Here is a 21,293-nt window from a genome sequence, read left to right on the forward strand (position 1 = left end):
GTGTATAAATCCTCTTAAATTCAGTACATTAAACTAGGATCTAGTATATTTTTTTATCAAATTGAGTACGATTTTTTTTTCACCTCAATTGGATATAAAATATACTAGATTTTCTTTAAATGATACTCAATTGGATGGAAAATACACTAGATTTTCTTTAAATGATACTTAATTGGATGAAAAATATACTAGATTTTTTTCAAATGGTATTGAATTTAGGAAAAAAATCGTACTCAATTTAATAGAAAATATACTCGATTCTAATTTAAAATACTGAATTTAATAGGAATTATACTCATTTTTAGACTATTTATACCTAAAAAATATGAAGGGTAATTTTAATAGAAAATATACTCGAATATACTAGATTTTTTTTAAATAATACTCAATTAGATAGAAAATATACTAGATTTTCTTTGAATAACACTCAATTAGATAGAAAATATACTAGATTTTTTTTGAATGATACTTAATTGGATAGAAAATATACTAGATTTTCTTTTTATATGGTGCTGAATTTAGGAGGAATTATATTAAAACAGGAAAAAATATGCTCAATTTAATAGAAAATATATTCGATTTTAATGTAAAGTGCTGAATTTAACAGGAATTATATTCATTTTTGAACCTTTTGTACATAAAAAATCTGAAGGACAATTAGATCATAATATTTGCATGAGAGAGTTGAAGCAAATAAAACTTTACATGCAGGGAGTGGAAACAAAGTTTTCTATGAGTGAGAATTGTATATAAAATTCAAGTTGTGATTGAAGATTTTTCTCTATTTTAAATAAATTATTAATTTTTAATAAAACAAAATGATGGGTTTTTATTTTATTCCTATTTTATGGCCTAGTGATTAATGTTCGTATTCCAAGTAAGGTGCAAAAATAATACGTGAATAATTCAAGAAAGGGAAGTCCAGGTCAATTCTCAAATTGGAAAAATGTCGATGTATATATTTATAACAAACTAGTAACTCAAACCCAACTTGGTTTCTCCCCAGTTCACACGCTTTCATAACACCGCCTTAGGCATCCTGCTCGCCTTCTCGGCTCGTATTCCTCCTTCTTCCTCCTTTCTAGCCCTAATTCTGGTTCCTCTCTCGCCCAAAATTTATTGGAGCGGACGCTCGCATCTCGATCTCTCGTCGTCTCCCTGTGGACCAGGTTCGGCAATCCTAGGTTCGATCGGTTTCCCGTGTTTATTCGATCCAATCGCGCTTTGTCAGAACGCCTTTCATCTGTGTTTTTGCGCTTATTGAGGTGGATAAGATCGATCGATTGCTCAATTCCTGATTTCCGTCCTGTTTAGCGTTTTCTCGGATCTCATTCTGTCGGTTCCTTTCAGGTTCCAGCGATTGAAGGCTTGCTCTCGTCCCCGAGGTAATTCGACTAGAATCACTTTCTTTTGGGGAATGCAGCATCGGTACGATTAGTTTGGGTAGCCACTTGACTCGTTGATTTATAGCAAGGGATGTTCTTCTCGGGGGATTCATCCGCTCGGAAACGAGTGGATTTAGGTGGACGTAGCTCCAAGGAGAGTGACCGGCAGGTATTACTGGAGCAAGCGAGACTTGATAGGAAACGACGTTTAGAGCTTCGGCAGCAAACTTCGGCGGCCATCAAAATCCAGGTCTGGATTGCACTTTGTTACATTTGGTTTCGGCTCATTTGCCTTTTCTAACCATTAAATATGTCAACTTGGAATCATTCCATTTTTTGCATGCTTGTATCTGCTTCTTATGAACTTATGAATAAAAGGTTCCTAATTAAACTTGACAAATTATTTGCTGCAGAAATGCTTTAGAGGGAGAAAGGATGTGAAAATGACACGCTCAAAAGTGCGGGAGCAATTCAAGGTTACATTCGGGGCCCATGGAGAGAAGGCAAATTGGTAGGAATTATGCTCTTGTTCATCCAGAGTTTTGGCTTCTTGAGATCCTTAACCACTTTCTTCAGCCAAATATTATTATTATTAAATTTTTAAACCAGGCAATGCTTTGGTCCTGACTCAGAGTTTCTACCTCAACTGCTTTTCTTCACTTCAAACAACAGCACTGATGTTACTATTCTTGTAGAAGCTTGCCGACTGCTTTTGCAGTATGTTCAACAAAATGGTACGATCAAAGAATGCTCTTTACTTCAAACAAAATTTTATTGATTATTCTTCTGTTCTTTCACATCCTTCCTGGAGAGATACATCGGGTTTAATTATTTCATAACATAGTCCAGTGCTTTCAATTGATGCCATCAACTTTGTGGGATCAGGATTAGTAGAGTGGATATTCTGCAAATTTTTTTGAATTCTCTCCCCGACCATTGTCTATTAGTGTTGCGATGGGGGACAAGCTGATATGTTTCAGCATAGCAGCTTAGACAATTACCATCAAATGGCCAGCATAATATCTTTTGCATGTATTTTATATTGTACTAGCATGTTGTCATTGTTCTATTTTTTTCCTTTCATTTTCTATACTGTTGCGAACTTGTCTTTCTGATTTCTGCTATAAGCCTATAGTAACCTCTTTCACAAAGGAGGCCTCATCTGCAGTGAATTGAGCATGCTAATTCACTCTAAGTAGGCATCTAATTGTTGGAATGACTATATATATTGCCTTACTGTATACTTAATTATTGCCCTAGGTTATATTTTTGTTAGAGATTTTGATTGGGATACTCAATGTTCCCAAGTCCTCTATAGGCTTCTTTTGTTTACTTGTGTTCTATGTTGGTTGGTAAGCAAAAGCTTCTTTGAGTTCATAAGCTCATTGCTTTTCTATAAGCAGAATGGGTGGGAAGCAAAAGCGAGTAGTAGACTCTGAACTAAGGAAAGTTGAATTAATTACAGTGGATGGTGCAAGGGGCAGGTGAAGTTCAAACAAAATTTTAGTTAGTGTAATAAAAAATTGATTTGATTCATTTGAACATAGCTGGTGACATTGCTTGTAGAGAGCTCAATTGAGAGATAAAATTCATATAGATGGTTGATGCTACTACTGCCTCCAATATAATCAAATTTATGAAACAAAGGAAGCCAGCTTTGGTGCTAAGCTTTGATTGGACATGGCATGTGGTGCCTATAATTGAGCTCCCTTTCTGAATTCGTACTTATTTGTTTTCACATCATTGTTACATGAATCACATTTTTTTTTTACAGAATACATAAATGTACAAAATTTTCTCTGGTCTTTGTGGAATGGTTGTAGTTCTGCCATATGTGTTCACAGCACAGTTATTGTGAGCACACAATTATTTGACAAAGAAATGAGAAGCACCTAAGGAGCAATTGCCCCTCTCACATGAGACTCTTTGTTGCCTCATATCTACCACCTTGCTTCATGTCTGCATCATGGCATGCCTCCTTAATTAGTGATTCTGGCTATATTTCTTCTTTCTGATATTAACTGAGAGTTCCTCCTCTTTTCCTCTGTTACAAACCCACTCTCCTCTCTCCTATTACATCTCTAGCATGCATGGCTGTACCGGTCATTCCTATAACAGGTTGTACTATACATTACAACTTTCTTAACTTGAAGTCTCCAGCAACCTTTTCCAGGTAGTATTCTGTAAGAAGTTGATTTTTTTCAAGGAAAATTGTTGACTCTTTATTAGTTATACATACTGCTTGCTTTGAATGAGAAATAACAGACCTATTAGTCCAATTATGTGATTCCTATCTAATGGATGCAATTCTTACCTCCATTGAACCACAATACTATTTGGGAATTATAAGTAAATCCAATAAATTGTACTAGATTTTCTCTGTACAATTATTTTCTATTTTTAATTGTCATATATGAGTAGTCATATATGCTACTTACTCCATTTCTATTGTTCTTTTATCTGTGCAAAATAACAAAAATTTGAGCAGCAACATTTTGGGAGTGATACTAAATATGCAAAGTTAACCAGTAATTTTATTTTAAATTATTTAACATTTTCAAATAAAAACTTCTTATATCTTAATTTCAGAAATTGGTTCTTGAGGGAAACCAATCTGATGGTTATCATTAATTCATGACTAGAGAAAGTTAAAAGTCAAATGATTGATATATTACTTTTCTAGTGTGATTGATGTTGAAATTTGCATTGCGTTTAGTATATCTTCACTTAAGAGCTAGACACATTATATATTAGAGATATCACACTATATTATTACAAGGAAACAAAATATATTTGAACTTTATTCTGGCAGCCCGTTACACGAAGCTCCCGCTAATACGGGTCCCGAGGAAGGGTCTATTGAACTTTATTCTATAACTTGTTAAAATTTGCATTGCTAAAAATACAAAATATTGAGCAGTTTTGAAGTGTTTTGTCGAGTCAGTGGAGAATTGGATGGAGAATGAGTAAGGAGATGAAAAAGAAGAAGAAAAAGAGAACACATGTACATTTCTAACTCTCATATGAAATCGTACAATGTTGACATTGTATTGTAAAATAAAACCTAAAATAATACCAATATAACATGCCAAAGGGTATCGAATGTTAGTATAACACGATACTCATCGATTACGATTGACACAACAACACAAGATAAATTACCTGTGCCGAGTAGTTTTCAATTTTGGTAATTTATTGGAACATTACATTTCGATTGTGTCGCTTGGCACAAAATGAGATTTCAAAATGATGAGTACAAGTCCCATGAGCTGCAATAGGAGGCGTGATGTGGAATTAAGAAGAAGGATGAGTGTCTTGCTTAGTTTTGCAAGTCTCGAAAGAAGTTGTGATCCTTTCTATCCTAGACAATTCATTTCAATGATTTTGCTGCGAGGTTGTCTGAAGCAACTTCGTCCTTTATTTGACCTCTTTCTTGCTTTGAAATGAATGGTCTCAATGAGGTAAGCCTTTGGCAACGATACATTTTATGAGGTAAGCCTCCACTTATTCCTCTTATTCTACTACTTGGTTCTATTATCCTCCTCATCAGTGCCACCGGCACCACATGTTAGCTTGCTGACATGGCAGCCACTATCCTCAGTCTGCAAGCTTCCACCAAAGCTGCCATCCTGAATCTGCCAGAGAATTTGTAGAAAAGGCTCCTCTGCTAGGTTGTCTGCAAGCAACTCCATCCTTCATCCATTCTCTTTGTTTTGACAAGCAGCAACAAATTTTTTCAATGAGGTAAGCCTCCTCTTCTTCTTACTCCCTTCCAACTTATTCTTCTTCTCCTGCTGGCTCCATTCCCTTCCTCATCATTGCCACCACGCGCTGGCATGCTGGCATGGTAGTCACACTCTTTAGTTTCATCCAGGTACCTAAACTTTGCTCTGAATGAAACATTAAACGTAGGATAAGAAACAGTTCTGTCTGAAAGCGGAGAAGATGGCAAGTTGGGGATGTGGCTGGAAGTTTGACGAAGTGAAGACTTCACGTAATCCTGCAGCACAAAATCGTTAGTGCCGGGTCGGGAAGGGGTTCTCGGTGTTGGCCTTCTGACGCTCAAGTCAGTTTCCGATGAGTAAGAGAATAGTGGAAAACTGTAGCTAAAGCGTGTAGAATAGCGAAGTTGCACATACCTCTTCCTGTAGATGGGAATCTCCTTTTATAGTGCCACTATAGTGCCTGCACACGCATCTCAAAGTGTGCACACGTTTTTCTAAGTGTCCTATGAAAAGATAAGTCAAAAAGTGTGCCTGACATTTTTCTTTAAGCGAGCATGCATATCTTTGATGTAACGGTCTGGAAGCTTCTACCGTATGATTTGCCTACGGAACATGCTCTATTTAGTGGCATAAACCTCCAAAAGAGTACGAGGAGATATACAGATGGGTCCCACTGGAGGCCGATCGGTGGCCGCTCGGTCGGGACACGCCATCTCGGCCGAGCACTTTCCCTTCACTTATCTTTCTCGTTGTCGGAGGGCTGCCTCTTATCTGGACGGACATGCCTCTCGCTCGGCAGGTACGGTGATCGGGGGATGTACTGCCTGTTTGTCTCTTAACCTCAAGTTATCCTTTGACCCTACTTGTCTGCTTGGACATGCCATTTGCTTGGCCGGCCGTAACTTGCTCGCTCGGCCGACTTTAACTTTTTCCTTGACTTTGACTTCCATGTTAGCCGGTCTTCCTTGCTTTGACCTATATTTGGTGGGGCCCTCTTCATCACCACATCACAAGCCTTCCCTTCAAGTCTAGTCGAAGGAGACTGTAAGTTCGATTGACTGGACAATTAGTGTGGCCTATCATTCTTTCTTCCCGACCGGGTGTGCTAGGGTTTAGAGCCGTTGTTCGACTATGATGTCTACTGCTTCAGAGTTTATAGCCACCGCTCGACTGCGTTCTTCAATGTTCAAGGGTTTATAGTCGCCGCTCGACTATGATCTTTGTTCAAGGGTTTATAGTCGCCGCCTTCTTTGTTTAAGGGTTTATAGTTGCCGCTCGATTGTGATCTTCAATGCTCAAGACTTTATAGTCGTCGCTTGACTGTGATCTTCTTTGTTCAAGGGTTTATAGTTGCCGCTCGGCGATATCATGGCCAACACTTAGCTGTCTTTTGCCTTCTTTCTGATCTCTGCTCCAACCGCTCAACCCATATAGTGCCTTTTAATTACCATAATTTTTCGAAAGCCATTCAAATTCCTAATCATTAATGCGAAACACGCCTAGCCACGCCCTGTAATCATGCTCTCTGCCTCCTCATTAATACCACCTGTAATCGAATGCCATGCGTCACCCTTGCATGTCGCCGCATGCGTGATGTGATAGGCGGTTGTTGGAACTTGATGTGACGACTGCCTTTTTGAATTCAACGGTCACGATGAAGCCTCGTTTTCCAAAGCCGTCGACCGGACGGCTATGGTTGATCATCCATAGGGTTTTTAAACCCTTACCTTTTTCCTTCACGTTATTGCCTTCTTCGTCTTCGTCTCCGTTGTCTCCGTGCTTTCTTTTCTATGTTCGTCGCCGGCGATCTCTTCTTCTTCAGTAAGTCCTCGCTTTTTCTTCCTTTCAACCTTGGCTTTCTATCCTTTATTCGATGGCCGTTTCTCCTTCCTCACTCCCAGCTATCCCCAGGTTGTGGTACACTTCCACCGAGTCGAAATTTAATGGCGATGCTGAGCGGCAAGTGCAGGCTCTCCGATGCGGACATCAATGCCAAGGGTGTGGCCGAACTCCAAAGCCGCGACCTTTTGCTAGTCGAGCATTCGGATGAGCCGACTTGCGAAGTTGGAGGAAGTCGGGTAGAGGCTAGCGAGGCGGGAGGTAGCCGGGCGGCGGTTAACGAGGTGGCCGCTCATATTGGTGAGCTATCGCGCGAGTGCCTATCCATGGTGCTGGTCGCGGTCCCATCTGAGTCGGCTTCTTCTGGCAAGTCGCTGATACGCCGTAAGCAGCACCGAGCCGAGTCCATCTCGCTAGGCTACATCGGCTTTCCAGGCTCCGCTTCGGTAACGACCCTTCATCCTCTGTCCGAGCACGGCGAGACCCTTCCTCCGCGCTTCTAGAGGGGGAGGCTGTCTTACCAACTCCCCCTTCTTCCGATTAAACCCCTCCGCATTGCCGGCTGAGACAACACTCGCTCAGCCGATCGCCTATCTTCCTCCTCCGCCTGCCAGCGTAGAGGTCCCCATCTCCATCATTCGCTCCTCCCCGATGTCCAAGTCCAAGGGCTCGGCCACCTCAGAGCCCTCTGATTTGAGCAGCCGTAAGCATATCAAGGCAATTCTCTGCCTACCGACCGACGAGTGGCAACGCTCAGATGACGCCAAGTCACGATCTTTCCAGCATCAAATTACAATCCAAGGTCCCCTAGCGCAAGTCTAGGCAGACGCTAGGACCCGAGCGGCGACAATCTCGCTTGGGAGCTTGCTTTCCCGATCAACACTGACTAACTCCATTTGACTTGTAGTTTTGGATGGAGAGTCTGGCTATGTGCCATTGGCTGACCTTCCTCGAACATGAGAACTAGCAACTGCGAGCGTCGGGCGGGCAAATAGAGGTGTCTCGGGCTCGGGTCGAGCAAATGATTGCCGAGGTCGTCCAACTTAAAAAAGACTTGGACATAAGCTCCGAGCAACTACTGGGTCTGAGCGGGCCCTTACCGTCGAGAAGAACAAGAACCATGACCCAGCTTTGTAGCGCAATCAGCTGACCAAGTAGGCTCACCACTTTGAATCGAAGATAAATTCTGCCAACGACAGAAAACTCTGAGCCATTGAAGATCTGGACATCAAGAAAAAGGAGGCTCGGGTCTTGGCACATAAACTAAAAGAGGCAGAAGAATTCCTTGCGGCGGAGCAGGTCAGTCGAACGACGGAGCAGGCGACGAGTGAGCTCCAGCTCGGGGAGTAAAAATGAAGAATCAATGAGCAAGCTGCCGAGCTGGCTACGCTAAAGGCCGAGTTGACGGCGTCCTAGGCTGCATTTGACAAATTCAAGGAGGAACCCGATCGACTGGAATCTTTCCGAGTGAAGTATCTTCTCTCCCCAGAATTTAATGAAATGTTTATCGACCAGACTCTCTGCCTTTTTGACTATGGTATCGATGAGACCCTCCAACATTTGAAGGACGACGGCTATATCACTCTCGATCTATCGAGCAAAATTATAAAGAGGGAGAAGATATCAGATTCGCTGACGACATGCTCAATTACTTGGCATAGTTTCTTCTTTACGTTCTTCATCCTTTTCTTGTATCGCCAAGTGCAACTTGTAAAAGTTTTCTAAGTATAAATCAATGCATTTCCGTTCGGCGCTCTAGAGCTCTGTTTTTTGAACTTATCCTTCACGTAAGAGACTTGGCTTTGTATGCTTGTCCGTGCAATATGTAGAACATAAGCTGAGCTCGCTCATACTACGACTGAACGATTTGTGAGTCTTCGACACTTAGCGCGAGAGCTCCGCTCGCTTATAACACGGTCGAACGACATGTGAGTCTTTGACACTTAGCGCGAGGGCTTTGCTTGCTTATAACATGATCGAACGACACGTGAGTCTATGACATTTTAGCGCGAGGCCTTCACTCGCTTATAACACGGCCGAACGACACGTGAGTCTTTGACACTTAGGCTTAAGAGCTTCGCTTGTTTATAACACGGCCGAACGACATGTGAGTCTTTGACACTTGTCGTGAGGGCTTTGCTTGCTTATAACTCGCTCGAACGGGTCGAGAGTTTTTGACACTTAACGTGAGGGTTTAGCTCACTTATAACTCGTTCGAATGGATCGAGAGTCTTTGACACTTTAGCGCGAGGGCTTTGCTCACTTATAACACGACTAAACGACACGTGAATCTTTAACACTTTAACGCGAGGGCTTTGCTCGCTTATAATATGACCGAACGACACTTGAATCTTTGACGCTTTAGCGCGAGGGCTTCATTCGCTTTTAATATGGCCGAACGGCACGTGAGTCGAAACTTTTGCACGAGGGCTTCGCTTGTTATAACACGGTCGAATGATACATGAGTCTTTGACACTTTTGGGCGAGGGCTTTGCTTGCTTATAACACGGCCGAACGACTCGTGAGTCTTTGACATTTTAACGTGAGAGCTTCGCTTGCTTATAACACTGCCAAACAGCACGTGAGTCTTTGACATTTTAGCGCGAGAGCTTCGCTCGCTTATAATACGATCGAATGACACGTGAGTCTTTGCCATTATTTTCATTCAAAACTTCCTGCATTCATAGAATAAACACTCGTACGTGTTACATAAATTTATTTACAAACTTACTACTCGGCCAGATAGGGTGGTTCACGCTCCAGGGCCGCTTTAGATTTTTCTCCATTTCATCTTGTAAATAGTAAGATCTCGAGTTGAGCATTTGAATTACTTTGTACGGTTCACCCCATGGGGCCTCCAGCAGCTTTTCCACTTCCGCTCATATGCTCTGACTCTTCTCCGAGCTGAAGTCTCTTTATTTCCCCGGTTTGGTGTCTGGTCGGACGTGCAACTCCTGCTGTGCGAGGGTTGGTGAAATACCCGGGAGCTCGTGTGTCGCCCATGTGAATACATTGTAGTTTTGCCTTAGCTAGGCAACAGGCTTTGCCTTCTTTTATGCACTCAGCCGTGATGAAAGTGCTTCCGGCCGGTTGGGATGCACTTGGACTTCTTCTTTCTCATTATAGACCAGCGCGTGAGGCTCTTCCAGAATTGCACTTACCTCCAGTTGTTGAGCTTTCCGCGCAACCCATGACTCAGTTTTCACCATTTCGACGTAGCACCATCGGGCTGCTAGCTGGTTGCCCTTAACTTCGTTGGCTAAGTTATCAATGGGAAACTTGATCTTCTAGCATAATTTGGACATCACCGCTCGAAACTCGTTCAACGTCTGTCGGCTCAGTATGACATTGTAGGCGAACAGGGCGTCCACCCCAATGAAGCTCATCATCCTTGTTCTCTTGAGCGACCCCTCCCTGAGGGATATGGCAGTCTGGCCGATCGACAATACCTCATTGTTCGTAAACCCATACAAGGGCGTTGTCATGAGCTGCAACTCGCTCCGATCGATTTGTAGCTGATCAAACGCCTTCTTGAAGATGATATTTACCGAGTTTGCCTATATCTACAAATGTGCGGTGAATATTATAGTTAGCAATTACCGCTTTGATGATCAGGATGTTATCGTGAGGGACCTCCACTTCTTCTAAGTTTTGAGGACCGAAATTAATCTCTGGTCCTTCTGCTCTCTCCTTACTGCATCCGACAACGTGGATCTCTAACCACCGGGCGTGCGACTTCTGAGTCTGGTTAGAGTTGCCGTTAGTTGGGCCTCCTACGATCATTCCTATGTCACCCTGAGCGGCGTTGTCGTGATTCTCTACCTCCCGAGCTGACGACGTCCTGCTCGGCTGATGCCTGGGCAGACCTTTGATAATCTCCGTGCTGGTGCTGTTGTCAGTGCTCTTCGATCGCCGACCTCCTCTCTTCGCATCGCTCTCCTAATCGGTGGTGATAATGTCCATCAGGAGAGGGGGATCGACAGCGGAATCTCAGTGAAGCCACTCAGCGGGGCTTCGGTTTGAGACTGTAGCAATCTCTGGTGTTATGGGTTGGTGAGCGATGATAACTGCAAAATAGTGGAGTCCACGATCGGGACTCAGTGGACCTCGCCTGCTCAGCCTTCACATGTTGGACTGCATGGGTCTTGGGCTCCTGGTGTTGCTATGTCATGCTCGCTCGGGGCCGCTTGGGCGATTGATGTGTGTGGGCCGCTTGGCGCTCCAGGACAAGGCCGACTCAGGGATCACTTCCTTCTTCTGAGTTGCCTGGGCCTCTTCGACGTTAATATACTCGGTAGCACGCCTGAACAGATGATCTAAGTCTCTCGGGGGTTTCTTGATGAGTGACCAAAAGAACTCACCCTCTACAAGTCCTTGGGAGAAAGAACTTATTAATATTTTCGGAGTGGCCGATGGAACTTCCATGGCCACTTGGTTAAACCTCTTAATGTAGGCCCGTAATGCTTCCTTGGGCCCTTGGTTGACAGTGAACCGGTTGACGTTAGTTTTCTGATAGCGGCGACTGCTTACATAGTGTTGAAGGAATGCCATTCGGATGCCTTTAAAGCTGTATATCGATTCGTTCCACAACCACTTGTTCCACCGGAGAACTTGGTGATGAATACTCAGCACTTGACTCCATCGGTGAACTGGTGGAGTGTGGCCATGTTGTCAAATTTAATAAGATGATCCTCGGGGTCAGTGACCCCTATGTATTCTCGATCGTCAGTGGTCTATAATAACACGACAGTTGGTCGTTCAAGATCTCCTGAGAGAATTGCTTATTTATCTGCTCGGGCGAGTCGTTGGTTTGGGATTCCCATTCCCGCATTTCTAAATTTAATTTATATTATTATTATTATTATTTAATAATAATTATTAATGATAATATTAATATTAATATCAAGTGTACAAGTCACAACTAGATGGAAAAATGAAAGAAAGAAAGAAAGTGTTTCAGTGTGTAATAGCAAAAGGACTGCCATGATGGAGTAAAGCAAACAGAATCTGATGAACCAGGCCAAGTTAGTTCACGAGCATAAGAACCTCTTGTCCCTACCATATCCGCTTAACGTCGCAAAATTACCTAGCATATTCTGCAGGAAGATAAGTCATTGTAAGCATCAATTGTAATTTCAATAAAAAATGACGGGAAAATTGCCATCCCTAGGTGCTTTTCCCTTCCGCTCATGCCGGGTGGGCATGTCCTCTAAAGAGGAACTATGTCGGCCCTGCTCTTCTGATGGTGTGCGGAATAATGCACGGTGGTAAGGGATTGGCGTGTTCGACACTTCTCTAAAGGCGTCGATCGACTTTTTTCTTGGCTTGCGACCGATGGGGTTTTCCGCTCGGCCTCTTTGATAAGCTTGTTGGCCGGTCGCCGACGCTGACGCCGCTGTGTCGATCGCTTGGCCGTCGGCTGCTATTTGTTGCTGCTCCACCATCTTCGCAGCTCGTGCTTGTATCAACATCTCCAAGTCTTCTTGCGTTAGTGTTACCTTAGTAAGTTGTCCAACATCTTCCATCTTTTCGTTTCGGATGCAGTTTCACAGACGAAGCCAAATATGTTCCTATTAGAAAGCGGAGAAGATGGCAAGCTGGGGATGTGGTTGGAAGTTTGACGAAGCGAAGATTCCACTTAATCTTGCAACACAAAATCGTTAGTACCGGGTCGGGAAGGGGTTCCCGACGTTGATCCTCCGACGCTTGAGTCAATTTTCGGTGAGTAAGAGAATAGTGGAAAACTGTAACTAAAGCGTGTAGAATAACGAAGTTGCACATACCTCTTCCTGTAGATGAGAACCCCCTTTTATAGTACCACTGTAGTGCTTGCGCACGCATCTTAAAGCGTGCACACGTTTTCCCAAGTATCCCATGAAAAGACAAGTCAAAAAGTGTCCTGACACTTTTCCTTAAGCGAGCATGCATATCCCTGATGTAACAGTCTGAATTTGTCTGCGAAACATGCATTGTTGTTAGTAGCATAAGCATCCAAAAGAGTATGAGATATACGGGTAGGTCCCGCTGTAGGCCGACTGGTGGCTGCTCCGAGCACTGCCCCTTCACTTAGCTTTCTCGTTGTCGGAGGGTTGCCTCTCATCCGGACGAACACTCCTTCCGCGTGGCAGGGACGACGGCCGGGGGATGTACTGCATGTTTGTCTTTTAACCTCGAGTTATCCGTTTGGCCTTGCTCGTCCGCTCGGACATGCCGTCCGCTTGGCCGTAACTCGCCCACTCGGCCGACTTTGACTCCATCCTTGACTTTGACTTCCATGTCAGTCGATCTTCCTTACTTTGACGTATCTTTGGTGGTCCTCTCTTCATCATCGCATCATATACTAATAACTGAATTTGGAGACCCAAATTGTCGGATAGTTTTTGACCTTGTTTCAACCTAAAAAATTAGTTTATTTGTTTTATGTTTTGTTAACTTTTCTATGTATTTAAATTATCCTCTCAATTGGTCAAGCTGTGTTTTAGTGTACTTATTTATAATCTATTTCTTTCAAATATGTTGTCAAATTTGCGCATATCAGGGGCTGCCTCAAGGGCCTTTCTTTCCTCATTGATTTTGCATTTTTTCCCCTTCTTTTGATTAATATAAGTATTGAAATATTTCTTTTACTTTATTGTGTTCACATGAGGAGTGACAGTTATTTCTTTGGTGTCTATTTCATTCTAACCAAGTTGCACCCCGAGATGCGGGGTGTGGCATAATGCCATTTTTTGTTCATATATTTGGTTCTATAGGTTCTATTATAGTCATTGAAATGGTGTTTGTTTTTCTTTTACTTATTTTATAGCTTTTATGTTAATGAATTGCTACTTCAGAAAGGAGTAGAGCTATTTTTCCCTTTTGCATAACTTTGATATGGTTAATGGATCAAATCATGTTGATAGATTTTATGATGTGTAATTTGATTAGTATATTCCATAGAATTTCTGGTCTCTTGTTTACTGAGATGTTTTATACGTTATTCTGATATTAGCCTGCACTTTACTGGTGTTACTACACAATCATAATGTATTATTGATTCTATTTATTTGCTTGTAGGCAATATTGTATCACTTTTTTCTGGTTTGGATTACTCTTCTCAAAATCATTCTCTAGTGGATTTTAGGGTGAAGAAGCTTGCATATGCTTGCCTTCATGCAATCTTCCATAATCGGTGAGTCAATATGTTCAGGTTGAAATTTGAATGTCCATTGACACTGCTTTACATTCATCCTTTTTCTTGTTTGTTGATTTCTTTAATATTTATGTTGGTTGGAATGGAGAGATGCTGCAAGATTAGTTTTAGACCAGCATCTATTATAAACGACTACTTTTTTAATGGTGTTTATGTTGTTTTGGTGGTTGTTTTAAGGCTCTTACTATTCCCTGATTGGTTATTAAATAACAAAGTTGGCTTTTTCTTTTGAATTTTAATCTATTAAAAAAAAAATGGACCTAAGGCTTCTCTACATTATGGTTCCAAATAAAATGGTTTGTCAAGGGAATATTAGCAACATTAACTTGAAGGCTTCGAAGTCTCATGGAAATCTATGGTGGATCATTGAAATCTATAGTTCAAACTTTAGATTTATTTCTTAGTGGTTGCTTATGTACTAGCACTGTTGTTTTTGTAAGCGGTGAAACTTGTTGAACTATCACACATAGACAAAACTATGAGGTTATAGCGATTACAAACTAGGAGGATACAGCGAATTCTGCTCACTATCATGAGGCGAACTAATAATATATTCCTTAGCAGGAGTGTGCTTCACAATTGCAAGCTTGTTATGGCAAATGACCTTGACATCCAAGTATCCTAACACAACATGTAGTTTTACAGATGATTACCATTAGTTGATGTGGTGCAATAGGTTGTACACTACTATGCATGCGATGCTTATGATATGGAATTTGCAAAGAAAATGACAAAAATAAGATCACCTAGGGCAATGTGTGGGAGGTGGCATTCTTGGTTCAATTCTGATCTTAATATCAGGGAATTTAATGTGGAAGCATAATGGAATTTGCTCATGCAATTTGATGCGATCAGGTTAACTTTTAAAAATTTCGTTTTGCATAAGTAATCTGAATTCTAACCATCTTTGTGCTTTTGATTCACTATTTGGATTTATATACATATCATCCACTAAGGTATCTGAAGCTCAGAGATAGCTTCACGATCACATGAATTACAGGGGAGTGGCATGGGTATTTTGATTGCTATTGTCAACATTACATTCCATGTTGCAAGAGGCCATGGGCCAAAGCTGGACCTTTTTTGTTGGTTGGCATGGGGAGGTTGTATGCTGTAGGCTAGATATTTACATGATTGCATGCTGCATCAGAGTTTTGTATGAATTTAGATCAGATTTTGGCCAATTGTGATGGTGACGGTCTTGTGCTAACAAGATAAGACCCATTGTCTTCTTTGGATATATAAAATTTGGTTCACAATCATTTTACTATGGTGAGAAAATCCTTGTCTATATATGGTTGAAAAGGAAAAGGTAATCCTTTAGATTTTGAAAACAAATGTTCTTATTCATTAGTATTCTAAAGAGTCATATTAGTTACTAATTTAGTCATCATAGAGATTCAGGGTTAATTTTATGGACTAGAGGATAGGAGAACATTCATTAAAGCACAAGCATGAAAGAGTATGTTGGAAAGGTTTTCTTTTTTATTGATACAAAATGAATTTACAAGTAAGCGTGTAAGTATTGTTGTGTCTCTGGCAAAGCATAAGTTTTTTCTACATTTGATAGTGTCCATGATAAATTTTTTACTATGTTTGATTGATGTTTACATGGCTTAGTTCAGGTTTTGAGGTCTTTAAGGTTTAGTTACAATGAAGTTGATCAAATATAGTTTGTTTAGTTACCATTTGAAGCTGCCTATTCTACACTCAAGCCAATATTGCACAAACTTTCATATCCCTTGTTTACTTGGAGCGCATTTGCAAGTTAGTGGATACAATGAGTTAGCTGTAAATCAGCTTGTAAATTCATTCTGTTGAAGCCTGTTTAAGTTTTAGACATTTTTTTCTATACTGAATTATTAGAATATTCATAGCTTTATAGACCCAAAGGTAAAAGATGACATTCATGTCTTATTTAATGTATTCTACTTTTGAAGTTGTTGTAGCTTTGAGATATGCTTGTCAGAAATTATGCTAATGTGATTGCTTTTTCTGTGTCTGATTTTCCTTTATTCGTTCTACTCGACATGGAATTTAATCTATTCTACTTTTGAAGTTAATTGTAGCTATGAGATATGCTTGTAAGAAATTATGCTAATGTGATTACTTTTTCTGTGGCTAATTTTCCTTTATTCATTCTTTTCCATAAAGGAACCAGTGGAAGGACAATTTACTGGTGTCGTCCACGTACCCTTACTTGCCAGTGGTTGTCTTATTTGAAACGGTGACTTGTTTAACTGCTCCTGCCCTTCCATGGAACTGTACTGTCATTGATTATCTGTCTCAGAGAAAAGTTTTTTTGCTGTTGCGTTGCATCATTCTTACTGGTTTGGTATGTGCCTTCGCAATATGTTCAAGCAACATATTTCTTTTATTGTTATTTTGAATTAGAATAAAGTTTGAATATGTTATCTGTAATAAGAAGTTAGGCAACAAAACAATCTTGCACTGGAAGGAAAATTCTATATGCCTTATTAGTGGAAGTTAGGGTTGATGCTATCGATGATAATGACCTTATATATGTAAAAAGCAAGACTGATATTACTCAAGTGACCAGAAATATGGGATTAGAAACATTATTTGTAACACACTTTAAACTTGAGCCCATAAATGTTTGATAACCAACTTAGTCCTAAATGGCTTTGATAATAAAGGTAGCAATCAGTCCAGTGGCATCTCATGCTGTTGAAATAGGGAATTTTTTTTAGTTATTTCATAAGGAAGTCTCCTCATGTATGTTATCTTGTTTGTCACTTTACATTTGCATTCTTATATTTAGTATATTTATATGCAAGACGTAATTCATTAACAATTAAATCCTCAACTGTGCCCCTTAAGATGGTTCTAAAGTGTTGCAAATTATAGTTTGTTATTGTAAAAGAGAAAGAGACCATATATTTTTTACCCCAATAATCCGCTTACATGTAGATATTTATATACATAAGGAGGGAAAGAGAATCCTATAATTATGGTATGTCTATTAATTACAATCATTCACAATCTCTATAATCAAGTTAATCTAAATTCATCATAATCCCTACAATTAAGGGAATCTTCGGAAGTATTTAACACTCTCCCTCAAGCTAGAGCATATATGTTAATCATATCCAACTTGTCACAAAGGTCTGAGAATCGTTTTCCTCCCAATGCTTTAGTGAAGACATCGACAACTTGGTTGGATGATGATGTGAATGGAGTGATAATTTTCTGGCTCATTACACACTCGCGAATAAAGTGACAATCAACCTCAATATGCTTAGTTCTCTCATGAAAAACTAGGTTACTTGCAATGTGAATAGCTGCTTAGTTATCACATTGCATTGACAGTGGTTTATTGTAGGTGAATCCTAATTCTTCAAGCAAATTTTCAGCCATAATATCTCGGTTACAGAATGAGCCATGGCTCTGTACTAAGCTTTGGCAGTTGACCTAGCAACAACAATTTGTTTCTTACTTCGTCATGTTACTAGATTTCCCCCTATATAAGTGTAATACCCAGAAGTGGACCGCCTGTCGGTCTTATATCCAACATAGTCGGCATCAGAATAAGCTTGCCCGTTTCTATTAAATGACAAACCTTTTACTAGAGATTTCTTAATGTACTTAAGAATCTTGATAGTTGCATCCCATTGAATTTGCTTTTGCTTATCCATAAAATGATTGATTATTCCAACTGCAAAAGAGATGTCAGATTTCGTTACTGTGAAGTAGATTTTACCTTGTCCTCAAAGAACTCTCCAGTATTATCTCAAACACTTTAATTGATATTCATTGGCATATCAACCGACTTCATTCCAAGCAATCCAGTTTTTTTTGAGTAAATCTGTAGCATACTTTCATTGAAACTCTAGATTTGTTGTGCACAATTTCAATTCTCAAGAAATACTTAGGACGCCCCATATCCCTCGTCACAAAGTGTTACTGTAAATACTTCTTAGTTTCATCTATCCCATATATATCACTGCCGGATATTAGGATGCCATCAACATAAACAATAAGAATGATAATCTCATTCGTGCTCCAATTTACATTGTTTGAAGCTAACAACACTGATTATATTATTTAATTTATCAAACCAGGCTCTGGGGCTTTGTTTAAGACCATAAATAACCTTTTTAAGTCTGCAAACCATAGTAGCATTCTCTCTTGAGCAACATACCCTCGAGGTTGCTCTATAAACACGGTCTCGTGCAAATTACCATAAAGAAAGACATTCTTCATATCTAGCTTACATTGGCCAAGATTGATTGATAGCTAAAAAGAACAAAACTCTAATAGAATTCAGGCGAGCAATAGGAGAGAACATCTCAAAATAATCAACACAAGTCTGTGTAAATCTTTTGGCCACTAGACAAGCTTTGTATCATTCAATAGTACCATCAGCTTTAAATTTTAGAGTAAATACCCAATGACAGACAATAATATCAACAGAAGGTGGTGCAGTCATCAACTCCCAAGTACCACGAGAGATAAGGGCATACATTTCCTCATCTATTGCAGTTCGCCAAGCCGAGTGTTTATAAGCCTCAGAGTAGGAAGTTGGAACGTCTGTAGATGATAGAGAAACAACAAAAGTGCGGAATAATCAAACGAAATATGATTAAACAAAGGATTGAGTAGTGCAAAATCGAATACCTTTATGAAGAGCAATAGGCAGATCAATATAGGAGGGGCGAGGAGCATCAGGATCTGCAGGAAGAGGAGGTGAGGGACATGAATCTGGTTTTGGCCGAGCACGCCTCATGTACATTTGCAAAGGTTTAGGAGATAGAGCATCTGTAGTGGGAGACATAGATGGTGGGATAGCTTATGGAGGAGATGCTAATGTCTCATGTGACTGAGCTACATGGGAGAAAGGTATGGTCGAGACTCAAAAAATGTAACATTAGCACAGGTGTAATTGCGTTTTGTGAGTCGGTCAAGACAACAATATCCTTTTTGTGTGCGAGAATATCTAAGCATGATGCATTTAATAGAGTAAGGAGACAATTTATCCAAGTAGTAAATTATGAATAAAACAAATACAACCAAATATGCGAGGAGACATAGAAAAGAGATTTATCAAGATGAAGGCAAGAGAAGGGGATATCCCCATGTAACACTAGAAGTTATCTTATTTTTGAGAAGCAAGCTATAAGTACAACATCATCCCACAAAAACTTAGGAACATGCAGGTGACAAAGAAGAGTACTTGCTATGTCTAAAATATGACGGTATTTGCGTTCAACAACTCCATTTTGTTAGAAAGCGTATGAACAAGAGGTTTGATGAAATATGCCATGAGAATTATAGAATATAGACACTGTCTTATGAGTGAACTCAAGGCAACAAATATAGACACTGTATTATGTAGGAAGAATGCGCAAGGCAACAAAATATTGAGTTTTTATTTCGTTATAAAATGATGTTAACACCTCAGAAACCTCACTCCTATTTATGAATAAATATAACGAAGTCATGTGAGAATAATCATCAATAAAAATTATAAAATACTGAAAACCTCCTCTCGACTTAACTCTACTAGGTCCCCAAACATCACAATGAACAAGTTCAAAAGCAAAAGAACTACATTTATCAACTCTAGAAGGAAAAGGAGTATGATGGTGTTTGCCAAACTCACAGGACTCACACCGGAAATCAGTAGACGGAATAGGAACTAAACTTTTGAGAGCGGAAGAAGATGAGTGACCAAGACAACAATGCACTGATAAGGTGACAGTTGTTGAGAGTGCCCGGGAACTTATAAGTGTAACCGAATCCAGATAGTATAAGCTATCACTCTCAAGTCCTCTACCAATTATCCTCTTTGTATGCAGATCCTGAATAATACAATAGGATGTATAAAAAGATACAGAATAGTTGTGAGCTTTTGTTAGCTGGCTTATGATCAGTAAACAGGAAATTTGGGTGTAAAGAGAGCATTATCAAGAGTGATATTTGGCTGACAACACCTCTTCCTATAATCGGAGAATAGGTACCATTGGCTATACTGACAGGGGATAAAGATGAGGAAACAAAAGAGGAAGAGAAAACAGACTTGTTACCCGTAATATGAGTAGACGCACTAGAATCCAACATCCAACACTTATCACGAGACAACAGTGGCAGAGGGAATGCTAGTAGAAGAGCGATGCAATTTCTCATCATTAGTATGAGAAACAGAGGCCATATCATCATGACCGCCAATTTCTAGTTACGGAGTTGATAGTTCAGTAGATGCATTATTAGCTTACCAAACTTCGTCCAACTCTTTTCGGAGGTATGGTTGGAATGACCATAGTCAACACACGAACGACTACTCTTGGTGGTATCAGTTTCACCACCACGACTGCGACTATTATTATAACCCCGAAAGAACCCACCACCGCGAGCAGCCATAGCCGAAGTGTTGGAAGATGAGGAAAAACTGGTGTGAGGATGACCTGTAGTCACAAAGAACCTGAGGTAGAAAAGGATGATGTAGAAATCAATAGCATAGGGTATTGTTGCCAAAATCGGTAGAAAATGGCATCGACGTCGAAATTGACAGCACATGGCAGCCAAAATTGGCAGAAAAGGACGTCGGCATCGAAATGCAGAAAAGGATGCCGGTACCGAAATCGATAGCAACAATAATAGGAAGAAGCAATGGGAGGCGGCAGAAAAATTAGGTTTGAGAAGGAGAACTTGACTCTAATACCATGTAAAAGAGAAACAGACCATATATTTTTTTATCCCAACAATCCTTTTACCATGTAAAAGAGAAACAGACCATATATTTTTTTATCCCAACAATCCTTTTACATGTAGGTATTTATATACATGAGGGAAAGAGAATCTTATAATTATGGTATATTTATTAATTATAATCAATCATAATCTCTATAATCAATCTAATCTAAATTGATCATAATCCCTACAATTAAGGGATTCGAAGTATTCAACAATTATGAAGTATCTAATTCTAGGACATGTGAAGGATTTAGTCGACAGATGTGCTAGTTGATCTTTGGAACTTAAAACTATGTATTGCATCTCTCCCTTTCCCTGATAAAAATGTAAATATGTCTATATATTTTTTCCTCACATAAAATAATGGATCAGAAAGAATGAGTATAACAACTTCATTTTCACAATATCGCTTCATTGACTCAATATGAGCATTACCAA

The 21,293-nt window shown here is 40.1% G+C and overlaps 1 protein-coding gene across 1 annotated transcript in view; it reads left to right on the forward strand.

The window, feature by feature from the left end:
* Window positions 1-996: 996 nt before the first annotated feature.
* LOC122048653 (E3 ubiquitin-protein ligase UPL6-like) overlaps window positions 997-21,293 on the forward strand; it is a 53,689-nt gene continuing 33,392 nt past the window's right edge. The window contains exons 1-7 of the mRNA XM_042610195.1: window positions 997-1,265; window positions 1,351-1,385; window positions 1,471-1,635; window positions 1,799-1,896; window positions 1,995-2,119; window positions 14,006-14,120; window positions 16,296-16,476. Of these exons, the coding sequence (XP_042466129.1) occupies window positions 1,477-1,635; window positions 1,799-1,896; window positions 1,995-2,119; window positions 14,006-14,120; window positions 16,296-16,476 (678 nt within the window). The 5' untranslated portion in view covers window positions 997-1,265; window positions 1,351-1,385; window positions 1,471-1,476. The remainder of the gene's footprint in view (window positions 1,266-1,350; window positions 1,386-1,470; window positions 1,636-1,798; window positions 1,897-1,994; window positions 2,120-14,005; window positions 14,121-16,295; window positions 16,477-21,293) is intronic.

This window comes from Zingiber officinale, chromosome 2B (genome assembly GCF_018446385.1).
Source record: "Zingiber officinale cultivar Zhangliang chromosome 2B, Zo_v1.1, whole genome shotgun sequence".
In the NCBI taxonomy this organism is placed as follows: Eukaryota; Viridiplantae; Streptophyta; class Magnoliopsida; order Zingiberales; family Zingiberaceae; genus Zingiber; species Zingiber officinale.